At 44.5% G+C, this 21723-nt stretch overlaps 1 protein-coding gene across 3 annotated transcripts in view; it reads right to left on the bottom strand.

The window, feature by feature from the left end:
* Positions 1 to 21723, bottom strand: part of PBX1 (PBX homeobox 1) — a 278098-nt gene that overhangs the window by 35192 nt on the left and 221183 nt on the right. For all 3 annotated transcript variants that reach the window (XM_065874488.1, XM_065874498.1, XM_065874506.1), the window contains exons 3-5: positions 17521 to 17765; positions 11010 to 11200; positions 2908 to 3043 (exon numbers count right to left, since the gene is read on the bottom strand). In XM_065874488.1, the coding sequence (XP_065730560.1) occupies positions 2908 to 3043; positions 11010 to 11200; positions 17521 to 17765 (572 nt within the window). The remainder of the gene's footprint in view (positions 1 to 2907; positions 3044 to 11009; positions 11201 to 17520; positions 17766 to 21723) is intronic.

Genomic DNA, 21723 nt, shown 5'->3' with positions numbered 1-21723 from the left:
CTCTTATAGGTTATTACAAAATATTGAGTATAGTTCCCTGTGCTATACAGTAAGACCCAAGAGTTTACATTTCTAACAAGCTCCCAGCTGATGCTGCCTTCTGTAGATCACACTCCAAGCATTAGAATAGAGGAAGGGCTGTTCTGGGATCAAAGGAGAGGATGGTCAATAGATGGGTTTCTGTGTCTGAGCATATTTTGGTTTGGGAATCACAGGAGGACTCACTAGTAGGTGGATTTTAAAAGACTATGTGTCTTAAAAAATAATTAAGGACCATGGGCTAGGACATGATGAGATGGGGGCTAATGAAAGAACAATACTTTTAGGATAGGTAGAGATGGCAGATCCCCTAAGAAGACTGAGCAGGAGGCTGTGGCCCAAGAGGAAGGAGGAAACTCCGGAGAGAACAATGTCAAGAAAGCCAAAGTAGGAGAATTTCAAGATGGAGGGTGAGTATTAACCACCACCACAACAAAAACCCCAAGACAGGGCTTCCCTGGTGGCACAGGGACACCTGCCAATGCAGGGAACACGGGTTCGAACCCTCGTCCAGGACGATCCCACATGCCGCGGAGCAACTAAGCCCGTGAGCCACAACTACTGAGCCTGCGCTCTAGAGCCCGCGAGCCACAGCTCCTGAAGCCCGCGTGCCTAGAGCCCGTGCTCCGCAACAAGAGAAGCCACCGCAATGAGAAGCCCGCGCACCGCAACAAGGAGTAGCCCCCGCTCGCCGCAACTAGAGGAAGCCTGTGCCCAGCAACAAAGACCCAACTCAGCCAAAAATAAATACATAAATTTAGTTTTAAAAAAACCCAAAGCAACAAACAAACAAACAAACAAAAAACAAGAAAGATACAGTCAAAGGCATCTCCTAGATTTGAGAACTAGAGATAGAGGGAGATTTAATATATCATGTGGTCCAACCAACCATGACTGGAGATGGGGCAACTAAGACCCAAATAGAAAGAGTGAGTTCCTAAAATCCCACGGTTGACTCGGCATAAACATGCTCCTAGCAAATGCTCGTTCTACGATACCATGTTGTCTCCCACTGGAACTTGTGTGGCAATGGTAGAACAGTCTGGTTATTGTTGGGAGGAAGTGATGTGATGGGGAAGGAAGAATGGTATCGCCCTGGGATGGATAGGGGAAAGAGAAAGGTGATACAATAGATGTAAGTAATCATTTTAATGGACACACTATTTGCACCCTGGATTTCCATAATGAAGGATGTGAAGGTTGCTGGGATAGGCCAAGATTCCATTTTTTATTCACATACAATACAGACTAGATCCTGAAGAGTTCATTCTATTTTCAATAGGGATTTGGAATTCCAAATCCCAGAATTTGAATTCAAACAATATAGCGATTTTCAGCTTTAGCGGCAGAAGATCCCATGACCGAAATTCACTGTTTGTGGGTTAGTGATATGGTTTATACCTGGAAACATGCAGCAAGCACCACAAAACATCAGTTCTCTTTACTTGTGGACAATGGGTCTAGATTTGGACAAGAATGGTTAGAAACCTAGATAACAATCAGGCCACCTGAATTAGACCACCGATGTTCTGCTTTCCCAAGGTTGCCAAGACTGGCAACGACCTTCCGCTGGGTCCAAGTACCTGAGGAAGGTCCAGGTTAAAAAGGAGACGATTCTTTCTGCCTTGTCCGAAAGGTGGTTTCCAAGGCTGCTGCAAAAATCACACATAGAGTGCTGGGGAGAGCCCGGCAATCTCTTCATCACAGATCCCCTGTGTGGCGTTCTTTATTTTGACTAGACCCAATTCTGCTTAGCTAAACACAGGCTGATGGGATCAGCACCCAGTGGGGAGTAGCAGAAGCCAGGATTCAGCTCAAGGAAGTACAGATGCTCAGTTTATACAAAACAGCGTCTACTTCATTTACAAAATGTTAAGTGAAGTTTTTCACTGAAGTAGGCCTCTTCTCCCCAACTTCCCCCTCTCCCTTGCCCTTTTTGGAAACACTAGTACCTTTGATTCTCTTGCACATGACATAATTCTGAGGAAAGCTTTCTCTGAGAGATTTCTTGACTATCCCTACTGGTCTCAACTAGAGACTGGTGGTGGTATTTGAGGTTCAGACCGAGTAAGAAGTTTGGATGGATCCTTTGTGTAGACAAAATGTAGATACATATAAAACTTGCTAGCTGATTCACTTTGTTGTAAAGCAGAAACTAACACACCATTGTAAAGCAATTATACCCCAATAAAGATGTTTTAAAAAAAAAAAAAAACAAAAAAAAACTTGCTGACCTTTCTACTTCATATTAATGCTGAACACTCCAGGTCCATAAAAATTTTATGTCACGTACCTTTCCACGTCAATAGGCACCTGTTACGGTTATTGCTCTTTGGGGGAAGGGGGCACTCAGTGACATTTTGTGCAATCATTCCAATGCAAGCATAGTGACACGTTAAAATTCCTACACTCCATCAGTTACAGAGTGAGGACATCAAGAGAGGACATTTGAGTCCCTTTCATTTAAAAGTTCCATTCACTGACTCTTAAAGTTCCTGGGTTGGGCAAAAACATGGGCCAAGGAATTAAGTATGCTTGAGAAAATAACATGAGAAAATCAGATGGCTTTCCAAGTACATGTAGAATTCTTCACCCATTTGAAGCAATGGAGAGCTCAGAGGGAAGAACCCTGTCCCTGTTTTTACACTGTACTTAGTCTTCTCCTACTTCTGTTGGCTCCTCTCAAGTTTTTCCAGGTACTGCCTTGGAAACTCTCTTATGCACGTCATGTGCTGACCTTGCCATTTTAAGGCTTAAGTTGATGGAACTTACGAGGCATGAAAGTTCAGGAAAGCAAGACCTCCAAGACTCTGCACTGTGACTCCACCAGGGCCAGGCTATGGGCTGAGCCCTTTGAGGGCTTCTTACCTGGGACACTGTGATACCACACTTCTTGGCTAACTCCTCTTTGGCTTCCTCACTGGGGTAGGGGTTGCTGAGATGGGAATAGAAATATTCATTCAGGATTTCCGTCGCTTGCTTGTTGAAATTCCGTCTCTTCCGCCTTCATAAAGAGAAAGGAAACAACAACGACAACGGAAAAAAAAAAAGTTCACACCAAATACATATAAAAAGGGAGAGGAGAGGACCTACGTCTGGGAGAAGACCCTTTTTGGAGTGAAAAGTGAACAAGAGGAGATTTGAGCAAAGGGGTTGGATGCTGAAAGCGTTCTTTAAATACTTCATTGTGTACTGTCGGGACACTAAGCAGAAGAACGATCACATGTATTATACAAATATTTATACAGAGTGGTGAGGGGCATGAAGTTTCAAAATTCCACCATCTTGGTGTTGAACCCTGGCCCAGCTGAATACCAGCTGGGTGATGTGGGACGCCTCTCCGAACTTCAGCTTCTTCAAATGACAGTCAGAAGAGTCAAACTGACCTCACGGGGTGACAGGGAGAAATCAGGTCATACATAGAGAGGACTCAGCACAGTGCCTGGTACATGACAAATAGTAGGACTTACTGGGGATTCTTCCTACCAGGTTCCAGGCCTTGGGCCATACCCCCTGAGAGCCATCAATTCAAATTATTCACTTTTCACAACTAGTGAGGTAGCTGTGATTATTCCCATGTACCAATGAAGAACTGAGTTCAGAGGTCACTCAACTAGTAGGTTATAGGGCCAAAGTATCAATTCAGGTCTGCCTGACTACAGAACCCAGCCTCTTTTTTTGTATACAGATTGCCTCCTGGCAATTACACAGAGACTCTGTAGCCATAAGTTAAAAATAAGTTGTCTGGACTTCCCTGGTGGCACAGTGGTTAAGACTCCATGCTCCCAATGCAGGGGGCCCGTGTTTGATCCCTGGTCAGGGAACTAGATCCCACATGCATGCTGCAACTAAGGAGCCCGTGTGCCGCAACAAAGGAGCCCGTGAGCCACAACTAAGGAGCCCACCTGCTGCAACTAAGGAGACTGCCTGCCTCAACTAAGACCCATAGCAACCAAATTAATAAATAAATATTTTTTAAGAAGTTATTTTCTCTCTGTTCTATCCCCATATAGGTGCATGCAACATTTTTAAAAGGCATGGGGAAGGGGGGTGAGAATGGATGGAAATTAACCCCCTGACTACTTGACCTCCCTTGAAAGGAGAAAAGCAGCACTTTCTAAGCAGGAACAGCTGCTAAATGGTAAAACATAAGCCCACAGAAATCTTTTTAATATATAGGTTGCTAAAATGAAGAAAACCACTTTTTGAATAAAAGCATTTTTCTTCTTAAAAGAAAAAGTGCTAATTGAACTAATTTAAAGTGAGAATCACTTTGTTGCCTCCTCCCTGCTAAGGCCTGAGGATAGCTGGGGTTTGCTTAGGGATGCCTGGCTCCTTGCAGATGCTGGCTGGCCCTCTTTGAGGGGGTGGGGTCTCTATCTTTAAATTAGCTCCATTAGCACTTCTGCCTTTCTAGCTTTCATCAAAGGCTTTTCCTTATGGGGAAAAAAAATTTCCAGAACATCCCTGGTTATGCCAGGATATTGAATTTTCTGATTTAAGCCAACAGAAAGCACCAATCGCCTTGCTAGACAGGAAATTCAGCTAATATTGTATTTTCCGGGTCCCACTTGGATTAATTAACATAATAAAGTGCCTGATTTTACCGGATGAACACCATCTGTCCATAGGTATTAACCACATCTGCCCAGATTATGCCAAGCCCAAGTCACCCTCCCAAATCATGCTGAGTTTCTGGGTCACCCAGCATCAGAAATTGGGCAGATTGGATTAAAAGGCCCAACTAAAAAGGAGGCGTGCATTAAGAGCTCTTGCATGATGGGAATTTGAGGATGGTAGCCAAGTGGCTAACCCGGTCTCCAAGCTAGTCTTTGGATACCCTCTGGCTTCCTCTTGGCCTAAAGAAAACAGTTGTTTTAGGCCTGGGGAAGTGGCCCCTGAAGGCTCCCCTAATTGGGAGCTGTTTGCATTAGCATTACAGTGTATTTCTTGGGACTCTTCCAACTGAGCTCATAGGAAGCCTCTCTGGAATGAGCTGGGGTGCAGGGATGGTGCAGACAGCTGTTCCCGGCTCTCTCCTCCTGGTGACGTGCCATCTTCCTTTAGGTGGTCTCATCTACTCAGGTGGATGCACTTATCACCTTGTGCAGTGGCTGTCTCAATCTAGGGCCTTTGAAGCCCCAGAAGTAGGATTTTTCAGAATTTCAAGAAACCCAGTAAAAATAATATAATTCTGACGATAAGGTTATTTGAACTAAGACACCTGGTTTCTTTGCTTTGGCTGGAAGCGTTTTCAGCTCGGTGAGTTAACATGTGTTATTTCAAGCCAACCAAAAACTCTGATCATCAGTTATCCAGGTAAACTTAAGAAATGTGGAAGTTGATTACATTTTAGGGATGGAACCTTTCAAATCACAGTGACTCGAGAGTGAGGAGTGTAGGCACTGTGCACATATGTTGCTAACCACCAAATGTATTATCTCTGACCAAATGCCTCTCCTAAAAGCCAACACCCCATTTACTACTGCATACCCCAGACACTTCCAACAAACTCTGTGTTTCTAAGACTAGTATCACATTTCACCCAAACCAGCTCCATTTTCTTTTCTTTCCATATTATATAATGACATCACCATCGATACAGAGTTCATTGTATTTGCTAATTTGTTCGTCCATTCGTTTGTTTATTCCTTCAAATATTTGAGTACCTAGCATGCGTCAGCATCTGGGAGCGATTCTCCATTCTTCTTGTTCTCTTACTGGATAAACACTCTCTGTCCATAGGTATTAACCACATCTGTCCAGATTATGCCAAGCCTAAGCCACTTTCCCAAATCATGCTGAGTTTCTGTGTCACCCAGCATCAGAAATCGGGCAGATTGGATTAAAAAGCCCCACTAAAAAGGAGGCGTGTGTTAAAAGCTCTTGCATAATGGGAATTTGAGGAAGGTAGGCCCCAGGGCAAGTCTTACCAGTTCTATTTTTCAAATCTATCCCTTTTGTTCCATCCTTAGTGTCATTGCTATTTTTGAAATGGGTTTAGAGGAGCCACAGTCTGTCATATAATGGTCTTAGTAGTGTTGTCCAACAGCACTTTCTGCAATGAGGAAAATAAATGTTCTCTGTTCTCCAATATAGCAGCCATCAGCTGCATGTGGCTATCGAGTGGCTGAAATATGGCTCATATAACTGGAGTGCTAAAGTTTTAAATTTTATTTACTTTAATTTTAATTAATTTAAATTTAAAATCAAGAAGCCACAGACTAGACTGTGCAACTCCATACTGATGCTTTCCCTAAATCATGGCCAAGCAACCCTCCCAGAAGGAGAGCATGGACTCACGGCCCTGGTGCACACCATCAAAAGCACGAAATGGCTCCAAAACCTCCTGCTGTAGTCTATTCCATCACATACCAATGTTTATCTTAAAATAAGAATATTTTCCTCCAAATATTTGAGTAAAATGGGGAAGGTTCTTCCTACTTATTCTGTATTTCCCCAGTTTGAGAAGCACACACCTCAACAGTGGTCTCCTACCGTTTCTTTGAATTCAGCTCATCTTCAAGAAAATCACTAGAGGAATTCCTCCAAACCATGGATCTGATCATGAAAATAATAATAATAATAATAATAAATAATATATAATATACTGAACCTTACTATATTATAGCTGAATTACGGTGTGAATACTAGGTTCCAGACACTATACTTTTTTAATATATTATCTTATTTATTCTTGTGTAGAATTATCCCCATTTTAGAAACACAGAAACTGAGTCTTAGGGAGGATAAGCCACTTACCCCGGGTCACAAAGGTAGTCAGGGTTGTAGCAAGAATCTGAATCCACGAAGTGCAACTTGAGAACTTACACTATAAATTACTATATTCCCTCCTTAAACAGCTCAGAGTTTCTGTTGCTTCATAGGACCAAGTTGAAATCTTTGCTGGTACAGTTAAGGTCTTTCAGTGGATCTAGCCCCTCCCCAGTGTCTCATTTCCCTCCAATCCTACACATGCTCTACGTAATTTCATCCAGCTACATCATATGCTTCTCCATTCCCCAAAGACGCTCACGGCGTTCATGTTCCCTTGCCTTTTCATACCACCCTGTGTATTTCTCTCCAGCAGCATTTGCCACAAGTTTACACGTGTCTTCCCAACTAAACAGCAAATCCTCAAGGGGAGGAGCCATGTTTCACACATATTTGAAACCCCGCTGGCCAACACATAGTATGCATTCCAGTAAGTAATGCCTGTTGAAGTTGAATTATGTTGTTTACTTTGCTTCTGTGATTCCTTCTATGTGTTAAACATCATACTCCTCTGGGACTCAGCACTGTCTGCCTCTCCCTGATTTTCGATTCTCTCTCCCCTTTGGGTAAACTTGGCAGATGTACTTCCTGTGATCATGCGTAGTTTTATGCTGTTATAAGAGCACCTGTCCCAGGAGGACCCACATTTACATGCATTTTTTCATCTTTGTTATTCCAGTGGCTAATATAGCATTTGACAGAGAGTAAAAACTCAGAGAAGTAAATAAATCTAAATACACTGCCAGTTTGGCCAGACCTTATTGGATGTCCTTTCCTCTTTCTTACCGTCCCCTTTGCTAATCATTTTAGGTAACTCCATCTACCAGGGTGAAGTGCAGAGGTGTACTTCCAACCATGTGTTTAGGTTCTTATTGCTCTCTCTAGCAAGATGTTATTTTTAAAAAACAAGATAAAATTACTGTATTGCTAGAAAACCATTAAAAGGGTTTACAAGTTCTCTCTCTCAAAGAATTTTTGTAGTCCTGACAATAAGCTTACCAAGTTTTACAGCACAATGCTTGATACAAAGCTGAAATAATAAATGTTGAGTGAATGAACGAATGAGTGGAATTTTTAAGTTAAACTTTTCTGGCACTATAAGGAAGACAAAAAGGATATGACTTGGGGCTTCCCTGGTGGCGCAGTGGTTGAGAGTCCGCCTGCCGATGCAGGGGACACGGGTTCGTGCCCCGGTCCGGGAAGATCCCACATGTCGCAGAGCGGCTGTGCCCGTGAGCCATGGCCGCTGAGCCTGCGCATCCGGAGCCTGTGCTCCGCAACGGGACAGGCTGCAACAGTGAGAGGCCCGCGTACCGCCAAAAAAAAAAAAAAGGATATGACTTGAGTGGACAAAACCTGGCCCAAATGCTCAGCTGGGGAGTGTGGAAGGCAGAATCCTAAGAAGATATGTAAGATTCCACCCTGGGGTACATCTCTTTCCCTTGAGTGTATGTGTTGGGGGGCACTGTGAAAATAACAGGATATCATTCCTGTGATTAAGTTACCGATCAGTTGACTTTGCGTTAATGAAACGGGAGATTAGGTTAAATCCTTAAAATGGTGACATTCTCCAGGAAGAAAGCAAGCAGACAACTTGTAAGCTGCCTATGGAGAGGGCAGCTTCTAGGATCTGGGGACTTCAGCTCTACAATCACAAGGAACTGAATTATGCCCCTACTGGAATGAGCTTCAGATAAGAGCGTGGCCTCAGCTGACCCCTGGATTGCAGCTTTGTGAGACTAGAGCAGAGAACCCAGGTTAGCCTACCCAGGCTCCTGAACAACAGAAACTGTGAGATAATAACTTTGTGTTGTTCTAAGCTGCTAACTTTGTGGTGATCTGTTCTTCAGCCACACAAAATACAAGGAATGTTACACAACAAAGCAGTAACATTCAATTCTGCATACCCGTGACATTACGAAGACTAATCCTGTTACTAAATCAAGTCCTCCTTGCATTTTGTCTTCCAAGAAATCTTTTCCGATGAAGCCCTGCCCATCCGATGCGTGGTTTAGAGAAGCACAAGAACATTAGCAGTGAATGTGTCTTTCTTAGTAAAGTGTGTTTAGCTAGCTTTCCCAATTATAGATAGCACTAGAAGCAATGATATTAGCTACTGCAATCAGGAAGTCCAGGCAAACGTTTATTTTTGAGCTGGAAAAACCATTTGCTTAGCCTTGGGTTGGCACTTGGGGTCATATTTTTTCAGCGATACTAAATATACATACCTCTAAGTAAATGCTAATAGCAAAGACAAAAGGTTAGTTGTTTTAGTTTTGAACCTTGGCTCAGAGGCAACGATTCAAAGGTTGCAGCCAAAGCAGGAAAGAGACCGTCTCTTACAGTGACTGTCCTTCTGGTGCCAACTGGAACAATCTAGGCAAAGGCTGGTGGAAGTGAAAGACACTGTGTACAAAGCTCGCCTAGTTTCGTGTCTTTTAGAGTCTGACCTTCTGCTGGCCACAGCAGAGTTACTGAGAGAAGAAATCCTATGAGAAAATGATTCTGCTTCTCCCTTCTCTCTGATTTCTTTCTTGAAAAGAACCCAGTCTGGGCCCAATTTTTCTTTTTTTTTTTTCAGTATCTGCCAACATAAATGCCAACTCCAGCATTTTAACGAGGGGAGTTACCATGGGGATGTAAACAACACATGCAGAGTGGCAGCGGCCACAGCACAGGGGAAAGACCCAGACACAGGCCACCAGTCACTTGCACTTTGTACCGTGCGGAACGGCCTGCTTTAAAGAAGCCAGGCTGGCAGCAGGCCACGGGGTGAGGGCGATGCGGGGTCGGGGGGACGGTCCTGATTCAGAGGGCCTGTGCATTCCCCCACTCATCACCATGCTCTGCTGGGAACAGCTCTCTTCATTTGTACTTTCTCTTGACTTACTCTATGGAATTCTATTAGCCCAGAGATACAGTTTGCTAGCTGGCGTTCTTATTTCATATTCCACGTGACCCAAAACACAATGAATAAAAGGGAGTTTAGGAGGTGCCAGGGAGTTTTAAAGAGGTCTGTGAACTCTAAAGACCACACTGGTGAAGAGAGAGAAAAGTACGGGTAAGAGAGCTGAATACTACATGATTTCCGGGGTGAAAAAATTTAAAAAGCAGAGCATTCGGGTGTCTGAATGAAAAGGAACAAAACTGCAAATTATTAAATGGTATATGACCCTGACATACCTAATGTTTCAATAATAAAAATCATATGTTGGGATTATATTCAGGAATTGAAACAATGAATGATGAAATCTGCATTTATAGAAGATGGCTAATTTAAGATGAACTGTAGATCACAAAGGACATCCACACTCTGAAAACTTATTTATTAGGTCAATTATCAACACACTCCCCTAGAGTAGATGAAAGATATGATATCACCATTTTACAGGCTGGATAACAGAAGCCAAAGAAATCAACGGGATTTGTACAAATCCATTGGTCTAGAGGGTAGGAGGACCAAGAACTGATTATTTGTTCTATAGTCTCAGTTTTTGTCATAAAGGACCTTTCTATCCGTGATTTCAACCGAATTCTTTGACCTCACAAATTAGGTCACAAGTTAATGTCAGATAGAAAACATCAAATCTTGATTGAAAATCTGGCCCATATCAGACCAGTCCCTCGCCCCTCTATGCCCAAGGGACCATGTCTTCTTCATCTTTTCATCTCTGTGCCCCTAAAACTCAGCCCAGAGTAGGACACATGGGAATCTAGTTATAAATATTTGTTGACTCGAACTGGGTGCCCTCTCTGCCTACATATACTGTGGCAAAGATTCCCAGCTCTCAATCAGAACTTTCTGGGAGAAAATATGTCATTGCACTATCTAGTAAGACCTGTATGGGCCCATAGTTACAAACTATTCCTGTGAAAGAGACACCTAGCGGTATGAAAACAAAAAGTCCTGCTTTTTCTGTCCCTGTAGCTTAGTCATCCTTGCTTCTCATGAAGAGTGAGTAAGCAGCGGCCATAAAAAATACCCCCTCCCATGACACGTTTTCCTGGAGCCGTATAAAACCAATGGTCATCCACCCTCTCAGCACTCCTTTCCCTGACCTAAGAACATTTCTCAGGCTACCACTTGGCTTAGCCTTGAACATGATGACAACGGAGTCTTTGGAGAGGGCCAGCCGTGGATTCCAACCCTGGATCAGTGGGTTCTCCCAAAGGACAGACCCCTCCTGGGGACTCACCGCGCATCCAGAAACCGGGAACGCAGGATCATGACGGCCTCACACGTGCTCTGCTTCAGCTGCATCTGGATGGAGCTGAACTTGCGGTGGATGATACTGACCATCCGCTCGATCTCCTTCGGGGAGATGGGCCTGGTCCGGCTTTGCTCTCGCAGGAGATTCATCACGTGGGTGGTGAACTCATTACATGCCTGGAACGGCAGGATGACACACATGGGGTGTGGGGAGGGTCCAAGCCTCAGCACACTTGACGTGAGGCTGTGTAAGTCTTTTGCTAGAGACGTGTGCAGGTAAGGAAAGTGGGCTAGTTTGTGGCATTTTGTCAAATCGGAAAAAATAAATGATGCCTGGAAATCCCTTTCAGCCCATCTGATTATAATTTTGGGCCATGCTGTGGATTTTTTTAAAGGGAAAAGAAAATTCTTACGTATTTTTCAAAATCAATTATTTTTCATGACTTTACTACTATGAAAGATGAGAACATGGACACTAGTATAAAACACACTTCACAACCCTTCACCCCAACGTTAACAGTCAAAGAGAGTTTGGGGCCAAACATAGCATGAACTTTCTGTCTTGCCCTTATCTCTGATATGTTAAAGCTTCCAAATATTCAATTCAGCATAAACAGCCCAAAGAGTGGAATCATGGACTTAAAAGCTCTGATAACTCTTCTGGGAGATTTCTCATCCATCTATTCCTACTTCTACTTTTATCGTAAGGACTCCCTCCTATGCCGGTCTTCCGAAGATCTGCTATGTCTATAACACAAAGGGAAGAGGTTAAAAAAAAAAAAAAAAAAAAAAACAGCATCCAAATATGAATTAGAGGATCCAGGAGTTATCCCTGCAGAAAGGAAAACTCTCAGGTTAGAGACCAACATACTCTCAGCTCTGGAAGTGAAACCGGAGATCATTTTTCCCACCTCCTTATTTTAGAGTTGGGAAAACTGTGGCTCCAAGAGACGAAGGGCCCACAGCAAAAAACAGCAGCTGAGGCAGGACCCGAACACATCCTCATCCAGGCCAGGGTGTCTGTTCTTTCCCAGACCCTGAATCTGCTCCTCAGGGCACCACTGCCCTTTCTCTTAGTTACCATTACTTATCATCTCGGTAGTCGGGTTTTATTAGTGAACATTCAATAAAATATCTACTCACAGGTTAACTCACAGTAATGTTGTAAAACTGTATAAGATTGTTAACAAAAAAAGGCAACTCGATGCCGTGAGGCTTGAAGAACTAAGGACTCAAAGGGTTCAACTTAATATTGACAGCGGAAACACGCCCATTGAGGCTAACACTGCATTGCCCTTGTTTTTTACAGCACCAAGCCCTTCCTAGCTGTCAGTTATGCAGTAACAATAACATATTTACAGTTCATTTCTCCAAGAAATCCTTCGAGGTCGGCTGGCCAGAGATACAAAGGCAGATGCATCCACTGGGCTGTCTACACTGGGGGCTGGGAGGCCTGGGTTTTGACCTGCCTCCGTGAGTATGTGGGTAAATCCTTTCACTACTCAGGACTTCGTTTTATTTGTCCGAGAGTGGATTTAATCATTCCTAACCCTTCAGCAAGGCTAGCAGTGCCCGTGCTCTTATGCAGTGACCTACAGATGGAGTAAATCACTCACATGAACGTAGCAGTGGGCTAAGAGCCCAGACTGCCTGCGTTCAGGTCCTGCGCTGGAACTCACTTCGCTCTGGGGCCTTGGTTAGTTATGTAAGATCCCTGGATCTCGTCTTCCCTATTTGTGAAATGGGGGTGACAGTACCGCAAAGGGTGTGGTAAGGACTACATGAGTTACTGTCTTTGTGTCTGGCCATATACATTGTGTCATTATTACCTCTTCAAAGTACGGAGAACTTAGAAACCCAGCATAGGATCACGATTGGGCAAACCTCTCCAGGCTTCAGTCTGCCCCGTGGTAAAACTAAAGGGGGTCACAAATACCTTCTTTCTAGGCTGCGGGCATATGCTGCAGACAAAATCCACAGAAGATCAGGTCCAAGAGCAGTTTGCTCTTACTAAGAAAACTGCTACCTAAACACAAGATCTTAGTATAAACTTCATCTCTCCCCAACCTCAACAAGGGAGGGAGATAAAACCTGGCAGCGAGTTGGCGGCAAGTCTATGAGAAGTCGGGGTGGGGCGTGGTGGGGGGAGGCACGGCAGGCATCCTAAGTGGCTTTCCGGAGAAACGCTTCATCCCCCGCTGGGCTGCAGCCTCCCCCCCCCTTGATGGGGGCTCACAGGGAGGAGGGACTGGATGTGAAGGAGGTATTGTCAAGTGCACTTGCTCTCCGCTGGGGGGCCACAGTGCTCGGCTAATAATGATGTGCTTCATTACGGTGAATAAAAATACTCACAATACCTGATGCTTATTTAGGGCATTGGATCCCGGGCCCCTTTCTGCTCTGCCCCAAACAGACAGTGGAGTCTTTTCACCCACTGCTGAGGTGCAGCAAGACAGCTGCTCAACAGCTGCTCGGGAACACACAGCAGACAGCGCAGAGGAGTTCCAAGTCCATTTTAGACAGACAGAACACAGTGATCCAGATTTTTCCGGGACCTGAACTACCCACGTCTCCTCCTCAGTTCCCCCAAGCTCGGCACCTTCACAAGCTGTGCTGCTCCCATGTAGCCAGGCGCTCCTGATGGAATTGGGAAGCGTGGGGATGACAATCGTTAATTAAATAGGACCCTCGCCGGCTGAAGGTTTCTGGGACAGAGGAGACTCTGCTGCAGACTGCCCGAAAGATGGTACACCTCCTGGAGCTACCCCTCCAGCTGCCCCCAGAAAGCGGACGCTTTCTGAAAGGAGACGTCCCAAGTTCCAGGGCAAAGGCCCTTCTGGGAGCAGCCTACCCAAGAGAAGCTCTCTTAGAAAATCCTGCTTGAGTTTAAGCAAGACTTGAAGCCTCCTTCCTGCACTTCTCTTCAGCCCACCTTCTTCTCTTACTGCTTCAAACTGGATTTGGCCGCCAATTTCAGCAACGAATGTGACTGGGATTTTAAGACTTTCTTGGCTGTGAGTGGACCTGACCCACCTGGGTTCGGCCTTAGAGACAGCCTTGTCAATGCCCTGGCAGCATTATTCACAAAAACTGAAAAGTGAAGAACTCTGCAAAACTACAAGAGTATCGTTTTTTAGAATAGCACTTGGAACAAAATTCAGGTTTCTGGATATCACAGTTTTATCTATTAGAATATGCTAGCTCTTAAATACCTTAGCTTCCAACATGATCTGCTGAAAAAGTGTTTTACCAGCCCCTTTTAATGAAGAAAACAATTTCCTTCTTTTCTTTTGAATGAAAGTCTCTAGAAGCCTTCTTTATCTAATAACCTCAGGGTGAAACAATGGCTGACTCATGTTGGGGTTCTTTTTGGGGGGGAATGGGGGATGGGTGAGTAGGGTTATGGTAGCTACTTACTGGAAAGCTAATTGATCCTCTGGTTATCTACCATCACCAAACTAAAATCAAAACAAAACAAACCAAAACAACAGAATCAACTCTTAAATAGTCAGTTTGGTAACCATCTAGGTACTACTGAAACAGAGACTGACATTTTTATTAAGGTTTCCTATTTTTAAGAAATCTCCCGCAAGGAATGCTTACAGAAAAAAATGAAGAAGATCTATCTCTCAGACATACTAGCTAGAAGGTTAATGGCATAATTTCCTTATAATCTGCTATTTACTATAATTAACAATACAACTAATATTAATAAATTATTAAGCACATAGAATATGTTAAACAGTATTCAGTTCTTACCCAGAAAATGCCCAAAGAAATAAGGAAATGATTTTTTAGTGTTTTTTAAGAATAACAAATACAGACTACTACTACATTTACCTGATTTGCTCTGTACTGATGGAGCTTTTCCTTAAGCTCCCAATTTCCAGCATGATTATTATTTAGAATAGGTAGATATCTATGAGAAGTTTCTGAAGAAGAATAGTTCTTTTATCACTAGCCTCTCTTAGAGAGCATCAATCTTGTCCATGAAAGTAACAGAGAGGTCAAGCCGGTTACTTCATTGTCTACAGACGTCCACACTTGTTCCATATTAAGTGCGGCTGGCTGAGTATTGTTCCAATAAGAGCCCTTGGGCCAAGGGTCAAAATCTGGCTTCCAGGGCCAACTCTGTCCCTCCTTTGGATGTGTGACCCAGATACATCACCTAACCTCTTTGACCTCCAGTTCCTCAGCTGTATCGAAATGGAGATGATGACAGTACCTGTCTGGAGGACCCAGCCTTAAAATTACCTTGAGGAACAAGTGCAGTTAAGTTGACAAAAGTGCTTTAGTCATTTTGGATGAGGATGGAAGAGTGAGACAAGGGGGGGTTAAATCAAGGAAACAGTCCGTTCGTCTATGTTGCTGGCAACCTAAGCTAAGAAGAAAGCCAGTTTTAAACACCATCCGGCCTAACATCCATTCCAGTTGTGGGTTTAGGGAGGAAGCCACACTCGTCGTGTACGCCTGGAGTTTGGCATGAGTTAACCTGGATACTAGGTCGAGATAGGCTGTTACGCCAGAGGCCAAGCTTAGCAGTGAAGGTAAAATAGGGAAAGCACAGAGTAGGAAGAACCCAAGAGGCCAGCTAGGGACCTTGTCAGCAAACGTCCCCATGTGTCTTCCCAAGTTATCCCATTAGTTGGGGCAGACTCTGAACCCTAACATGATGGCCCAGGTGGGGAAGCTGTCATAGATCAGCCAGCTTACCTGAGCTCAGCCTCTCCTGGGAACTGAGGAAATAAATGTCTACATGAGCCTACACCGTGTTAAGAAAGTTTGTTCTTTCCCAGGAAGGTGGAGGGTGATGATCCACAGGCTCTTACCACAAGATTGCTTTTATTTTCCTCCCCTTGAACCCTCCCTACACCTGTCTGATGGCTGAAATTCACCACGCTTGGCTTCCAGCTTCACACCTTTTTCCCTCATAAAAGAAGGGACTTTGTAGAAATCCATTTCAAAGGTAGAGAGGAGTGCAATAATGAAGCTTTCTTCACTTTAAATTTTAAAATGCCTATTTCTATTTTAAAATTTAAATTTTCTATTAAGTGTGCATTTGCCTTCTACCTAGACAGTCATAAGTGGACAGTACAGGATCTTCCACTTTTTGCTTTTTCTCCCCCTTCTTCTGTGACCCTTAAAAAAGAAAAGAAAGCCATAAACCTAACAATTCAATGGAAGTAAGTTAACTTAGAACTTCAGGACTATGTCACATCCAAAGAGATGACAACAAATATATCTATAAATAATGGGAGGGCAGCCTGATGTTAAGGGACTCCTAATAAAGTAGTATTGCTCATACGGACCAGCGGAAACAATACTGATATTTAAATTCACATGTGGGGTCTTCCCTGGTGGCGCAGTGGTTAGGAATCTGACGGCCAATGCAGGGGACACGGGTTCGAGCCCTGGTCCGGGAAGATCCCACATGCCGCGGAGCAACTAAGCCCTTGCGCCACAGCTACTGAGCCTGTGCTCTAGAGCCCGTGAGCCACAACTACTGAGCCCACGTGCCACAACTACTGAAGCCCACGCGCCTAGAGCCCCTGCTCCGCAACAAGAGAAGCCACCGCAATGAGAAGCCCACGCACCGCAACAAAGAGTAGCCCCCGCTTGCCTCAACTAGAGAAAGCCCACGCACAGCAACGAAGACCCAATGCAGCCAAAAATTAAATAAATTAATAAATAAATTTTAAAAAATTCACGTGTGTGTGTGTGGGGGGGGTCCTCTAGTAGAGAGGGGCGCTATTATAATTAGAATACTGTACAACATTTATATACTGTTCTATGACTTAAAGCCTTTCTTAGCCTTTCCTTCGTATGATTTTTATGGCTCTTTGATATCCTAGACTCCAAATCCACAGCTCTTTGCCAAAACCCCCCAGCTTTTAGGGTATAGTATGTGGACCACTGGATCCCAGAGACCATTTAGTGGAGTGTTAGGACTGGAATTCAACTTTGTCTGACTCCAGGGGTCCCCTGAGACCCTCTACTCTTCTTATAGCGGGAGGCGTGTCTCGTATTGCATACCATATATAAAAAGCAGAACATGTTTGACTCCCATTTGAACTGAATCTAGGTAGAGCGAGGGACTTTAGTATCCGTTCCCATAGGATTCTATGAGCACCATGACCCTCTGCTCATGACCCTGAGAGCCCCGGGGCTGCATGCGCACAGGGAAACACTCCAGAGCTCCAGGAACTGAGTTTTCCTTATATTGACTATGGATGTTTTCTGAAATCATCATTTACAACTTCGACTTTTTTTTAATGGCTTTATCTCTAGTTTGCCTGGGTTTTCAACAGTGGACACCAAGGACTCGGTGGGCTCAGGTTCAGCAAGTGGCTCTGGGGTGAGGCCAGAGATGCTGGACCCCAGATGTCAGTCTCCAGGAAAGGCTGCCCGCCTCGGCGCCCACAGCCCTGAGTTTCCTGATGCCTCCGTCCTTTTCCTGAAGGGCTGGGGGGGCCCAGACCCCACAGGGCTGTGGTTACCTGCTCGTATTTCTCCAGCTCCGTGTGGTAGATTTGTCTGATCTGCGAGAGTTTGGCTCTGTAATCAGAATGCTCCACCGAATTGTCGGAACCGGCGCCTCCAGAAGCTGCCGCCGCCGCAGCCGCCGCGGCCGAGCCGCCACCCTTCTCTGGCCCGGCCACCCCCTCCGCCAGCAGCATGTTGTCCAGTCGCATCAGCTGGGGGTCTGTTGGCTCTTCTTCCTGCGCTCCCCGGATACTCAAAACTGCGGGAAGACCCAAAAGAGTGGGGAGGTGTTAAGAGTAACCCAACGAAGCAAAGTTTAACAACAACAAACTCCCAATGTATCGTTTGGCTAAGTCTCAAATTACTTGCAATATGGCATCTGAGGAATGGGTTGGAAAAAGAGAGGAATTGGGGGAGGAGAAAATGCAAGGAGAGATTTGCTTTGTTCCCCAAGTTAATTATATCCCATCATATGAGGTACCTAGCATAGTCCAATTGATGGAGGCAGAAAGTAGACCAGTGGGTACCACGGGTTGCGGGGAGGGTGGGGATAAGAAGTTCGTGATTAACCGGTACAGAGTTTCATTTTGGGAAGATGAAAAAGTCCTGGAGATGGATGGTGGTGATGGCTGCTCAACAATGCAAATGTACTTAATGCAACTGGACTGTCCACTCAAAAACAGTTATAATGATAAGTTCTAGGTTATGCATATTTTATCACAGTGAAAGAAATTTCAAATCTACAAAAAAATTAATGATAGCAATATAATTTTCACTTTCATCCCCAAACTGCCAAATTTTAATTCAAGGAAAAGCATTTCCTTCTTCATTTCTAATTTTAGATTTCTGTGAGGTTGTGGTTTTCCACTCATTGACTTTGTAATATTCGATCAGCCTAAATTTTCACCTCCAAAATAATCTAAGCCAGGCAAATCCAGTTAATTTGGAGTGAAGTGTTAAACCTCTCCCCTGGACTAGGGACTTCCATTCTCCCCACATTGAGATCAATCTGTTCCAGGTGATAAGAACTCCATCCTGGTACAAACAAGGGTGAGGTCCTTTTAACAAGCTGTCTCAGGGATTCAGAGAAGCCGGTATTCTGATAGGATGGAGAAGGCTCAGCTCTGTTAGAGGCTCTGCTTTTTATTAAAACACCATGACCATTTGTGGGGGACGAGGGGGTGATTTGGACTGAAAGAGATCAAGTGATTTAGTAAATCAGCAGAAGAGCTAGGCAGTCTCTTTTTACTACCTTCATACAACCTGCCATAAAGTAAATCACTCATCTGAGCCCAGTTTACTTGTCAACAGCCAAGTCTTTGTTGAGAGCGAACACAAAAAGAATTTCCAATTAAAAACAAACTGAGGGTAGGAAAAGGAGGAACACGATTAAAGACAGAGGAGAAGGCGTCTCATGCCGGTTCACATCTTGGGGATGGAGATGGCAGGGTCTACGCGGTCTGGTGGGTATGTGAACACTGGTGCAGCCAGAGAGCCCAGAGCTGTTTCCAGCCAGGATGCATCTGGTGAGCACCACGGGGACGGTGCCAGGTGCAGTTGTCTCCTGAGCCCTAGCAAGGCAGCCCCACAGGGTTGTGACAGGGAAGGTGGATCTGAGCTCAATCCGAGGGGACATGTAGACATTCAGGGCATTTCATCACGTATAATACCAGCATAACTGCTGGCTGTGTCCACATGCTCCTGGCTTCTAACAGGCATGACAAGAAGCAACCTTGGAAGCTGTTTCAAAGGAAAGCCCGATTCCTGTGCTAAAAGGAAAACGGCAGCTTTGCTTTCATGAAACAGGAGACAGTCAAGTGGAAGGTCAAGCCATGTGGACCAGGGCTGGCGGTTAGGAACACGAGGATTAAAGGCACGGGGTAGGGACACGTGCCCCCCACACCCCATGAAGTAAGAAAGGACGGTAGGAGGGAAAGGAGGACGTGGGGAAGGCAGTTAGCTAGGGAGGAAAGAAGGAAGTCCTCCCTGACGCCCAACAAGCCACACTTCAGGACCCAGGTTCTCCTCTTGCATCTGAATTTTTAATATTTTGTTGCACTAAAAGAAAATTGCTACATTGTTAATGGCACAGGTTAGGGGATCCTGGAGGTTTATTTTGTGGACCTTTTTCCAATGACATCCTTTTTTTGTAATGGGAAACTGTCCCTTTGATCTTAGAATAGTAAAGATTTAGTCATGTTATTCAGTTCCTCGAATTTATTTACTCAGATCTACAAAGCCCTCAGAAGAACATATCACTAACAAAGGTTTCCTTAAGAAAGGAAACGAATGCAGTACCCATTTCCTGAATACCAGTCCCTAAAGGTGGGGAAAAGAATGTGACCCCGCAAGGAGCTAGGCTTAGAGCCCAGGAACCCTTCCTTCCTGGCCTGTACAGCCCAGTGAATGCTTCCAGATGAGGGCATTTACGTGGGGTTTATGGATGTTTCTGCAGTGAATTTTATTGAATGAATTTTAATTACCAACGACAAATATCTATGGGCTATTTACAAATGAAAAAAGAAAAAGAAGATCAACTCTGAGCCATTCTGTAATTGTTGCACTTTTGCTTGATCATTAAAAAACTGGTGCTGAGGCAAAACTTGACACTAATACGGCCAGTGTATCCCAGAAGAGGATGCACACTTTGGCTGACGGGAAACCTCCCCAAGATGCTGAGGCTGGTTAACACCGGAGCCGGGCAGTGATGCCTCCAAGTGCTTCTTCCTCATCACTCTATAACAATCCTTCCTGACAGATCCAGCACTGAACAGATCTTGTGATGGTTTCCGGTCGCAACAATGGTAGCAAAGCAAAATATAATCATGTCATCTTAATGGTGAAGACGCCACTTTCCTAGGGCTACCTAAACACTGCGTTACCTGAGGTGGTGATGAGCATCGTCAGACAGCACCTGTGCCTAAGACTGACCTGCTCACCCCATTAGCTTGCTCCTCTAGCAAAGTTCAATTCGTTGTGAGAGGAGAAAGAGAGGCAGAGAGACAGGCATGCACAGACCAAAGTGCTGGCACTAGTTCCTCCAGGTACCAGGTAGGTGACTAGGTGGGCATGTTCCTACTAGTATTCCCCATGTGTCCAATATTTACCTCTGAGAATATTTTCCCTTTCCAGCCTCTCTCAGTTGCACCCACGCCCATGCCCCACTTTTTCGTTTAAACAATCAACGGGAAGCACGAAACGTCCACACAAACTCTGTACACCTACCTAATTCATATTTTTCTTGGTCTTGAAATCTAACTGGTTTTAAATGAAATAAGAGAGCAAATTGCTAAAGCTGGCCAAGGACACTGAAAGGATACAGCGTTAACCCCCTACCCACCAAAGAAGTTCCAGGACTAGCACAGAGGGTGAAGCCGTAATCTATACTGACTCTTATTTTTTCCCCCCTCAGGTACGAAAGATACATTTAGTTGGCGGGAAAAAACACACACGCAGAGTAAGAGTGTTATCATTTCGCTTAGCTTTTATATAATTTGATGAATCCTGTAAACAAATACTCTTCAAAAAGAAATTTGGATTCACTGAGATTTAATATAATTGATTTCTAAATGTGGCCAAGAAGAAATTGGTATGCTAGAAATACAATGTACCATAACATCAATGGTGCTTGCATTTATATTCAGAGTTCAGGACACATAAATTGTAAATTGGCCCCAAACCAGAGATCTGAAGAAAATAAAAGAACAGAAAAATGTGGAAAAACAAAAAACCCAACAGTCTTCTCCAAATTACACCCTTTAAATTATACTCAAATGATTGTGAAAATAGAAATTTCAGAGTATGTGTCAGAACCACCATCATAACTATCCACACACACACACACACACACAGACACACACACACACTCACACACACACACACACACGATATAAACAAAAGAAAACTTTCTTCTTCCACTATTTTACATGGAAGATTCTGGTTCTGAGGGTCTTGGACTGTGTATGTGTGCTGGGCAGAGGCCCGGATGGACCAATAAACAACACTGCATGTACAGGTTTCTGCCCAGAAGGAGCAGCATCCGTACCACTATAAAAATGGGTGTTGGGGCTTCCCTGGTGGCGCAGTGGTTGAGAGTCCGCCTGCCGATGCAGGGGACACAGGTTCGTGCCCCGGTCCGGGAAGATCCCACATGCCGCGGAGCGGCTGGGCCCGTGAGCCATGGCCGCTGAGCCCGCGCGTCCGGAGCCTGTGCTCCG

The sequence above is a fragment of the Phocoena phocoena genome, chromosome 1, assembly GCF_963924675.1.
Source record: "Phocoena phocoena chromosome 1, mPhoPho1.1, whole genome shotgun sequence".
NCBI lineage: Eukaryota > Metazoa > Chordata > Mammalia > Artiodactyla > Phocoenidae > Phocoena > Phocoena phocoena.
This window is presented reverse-complemented; position numbering and strand designations above follow the sequence as displayed.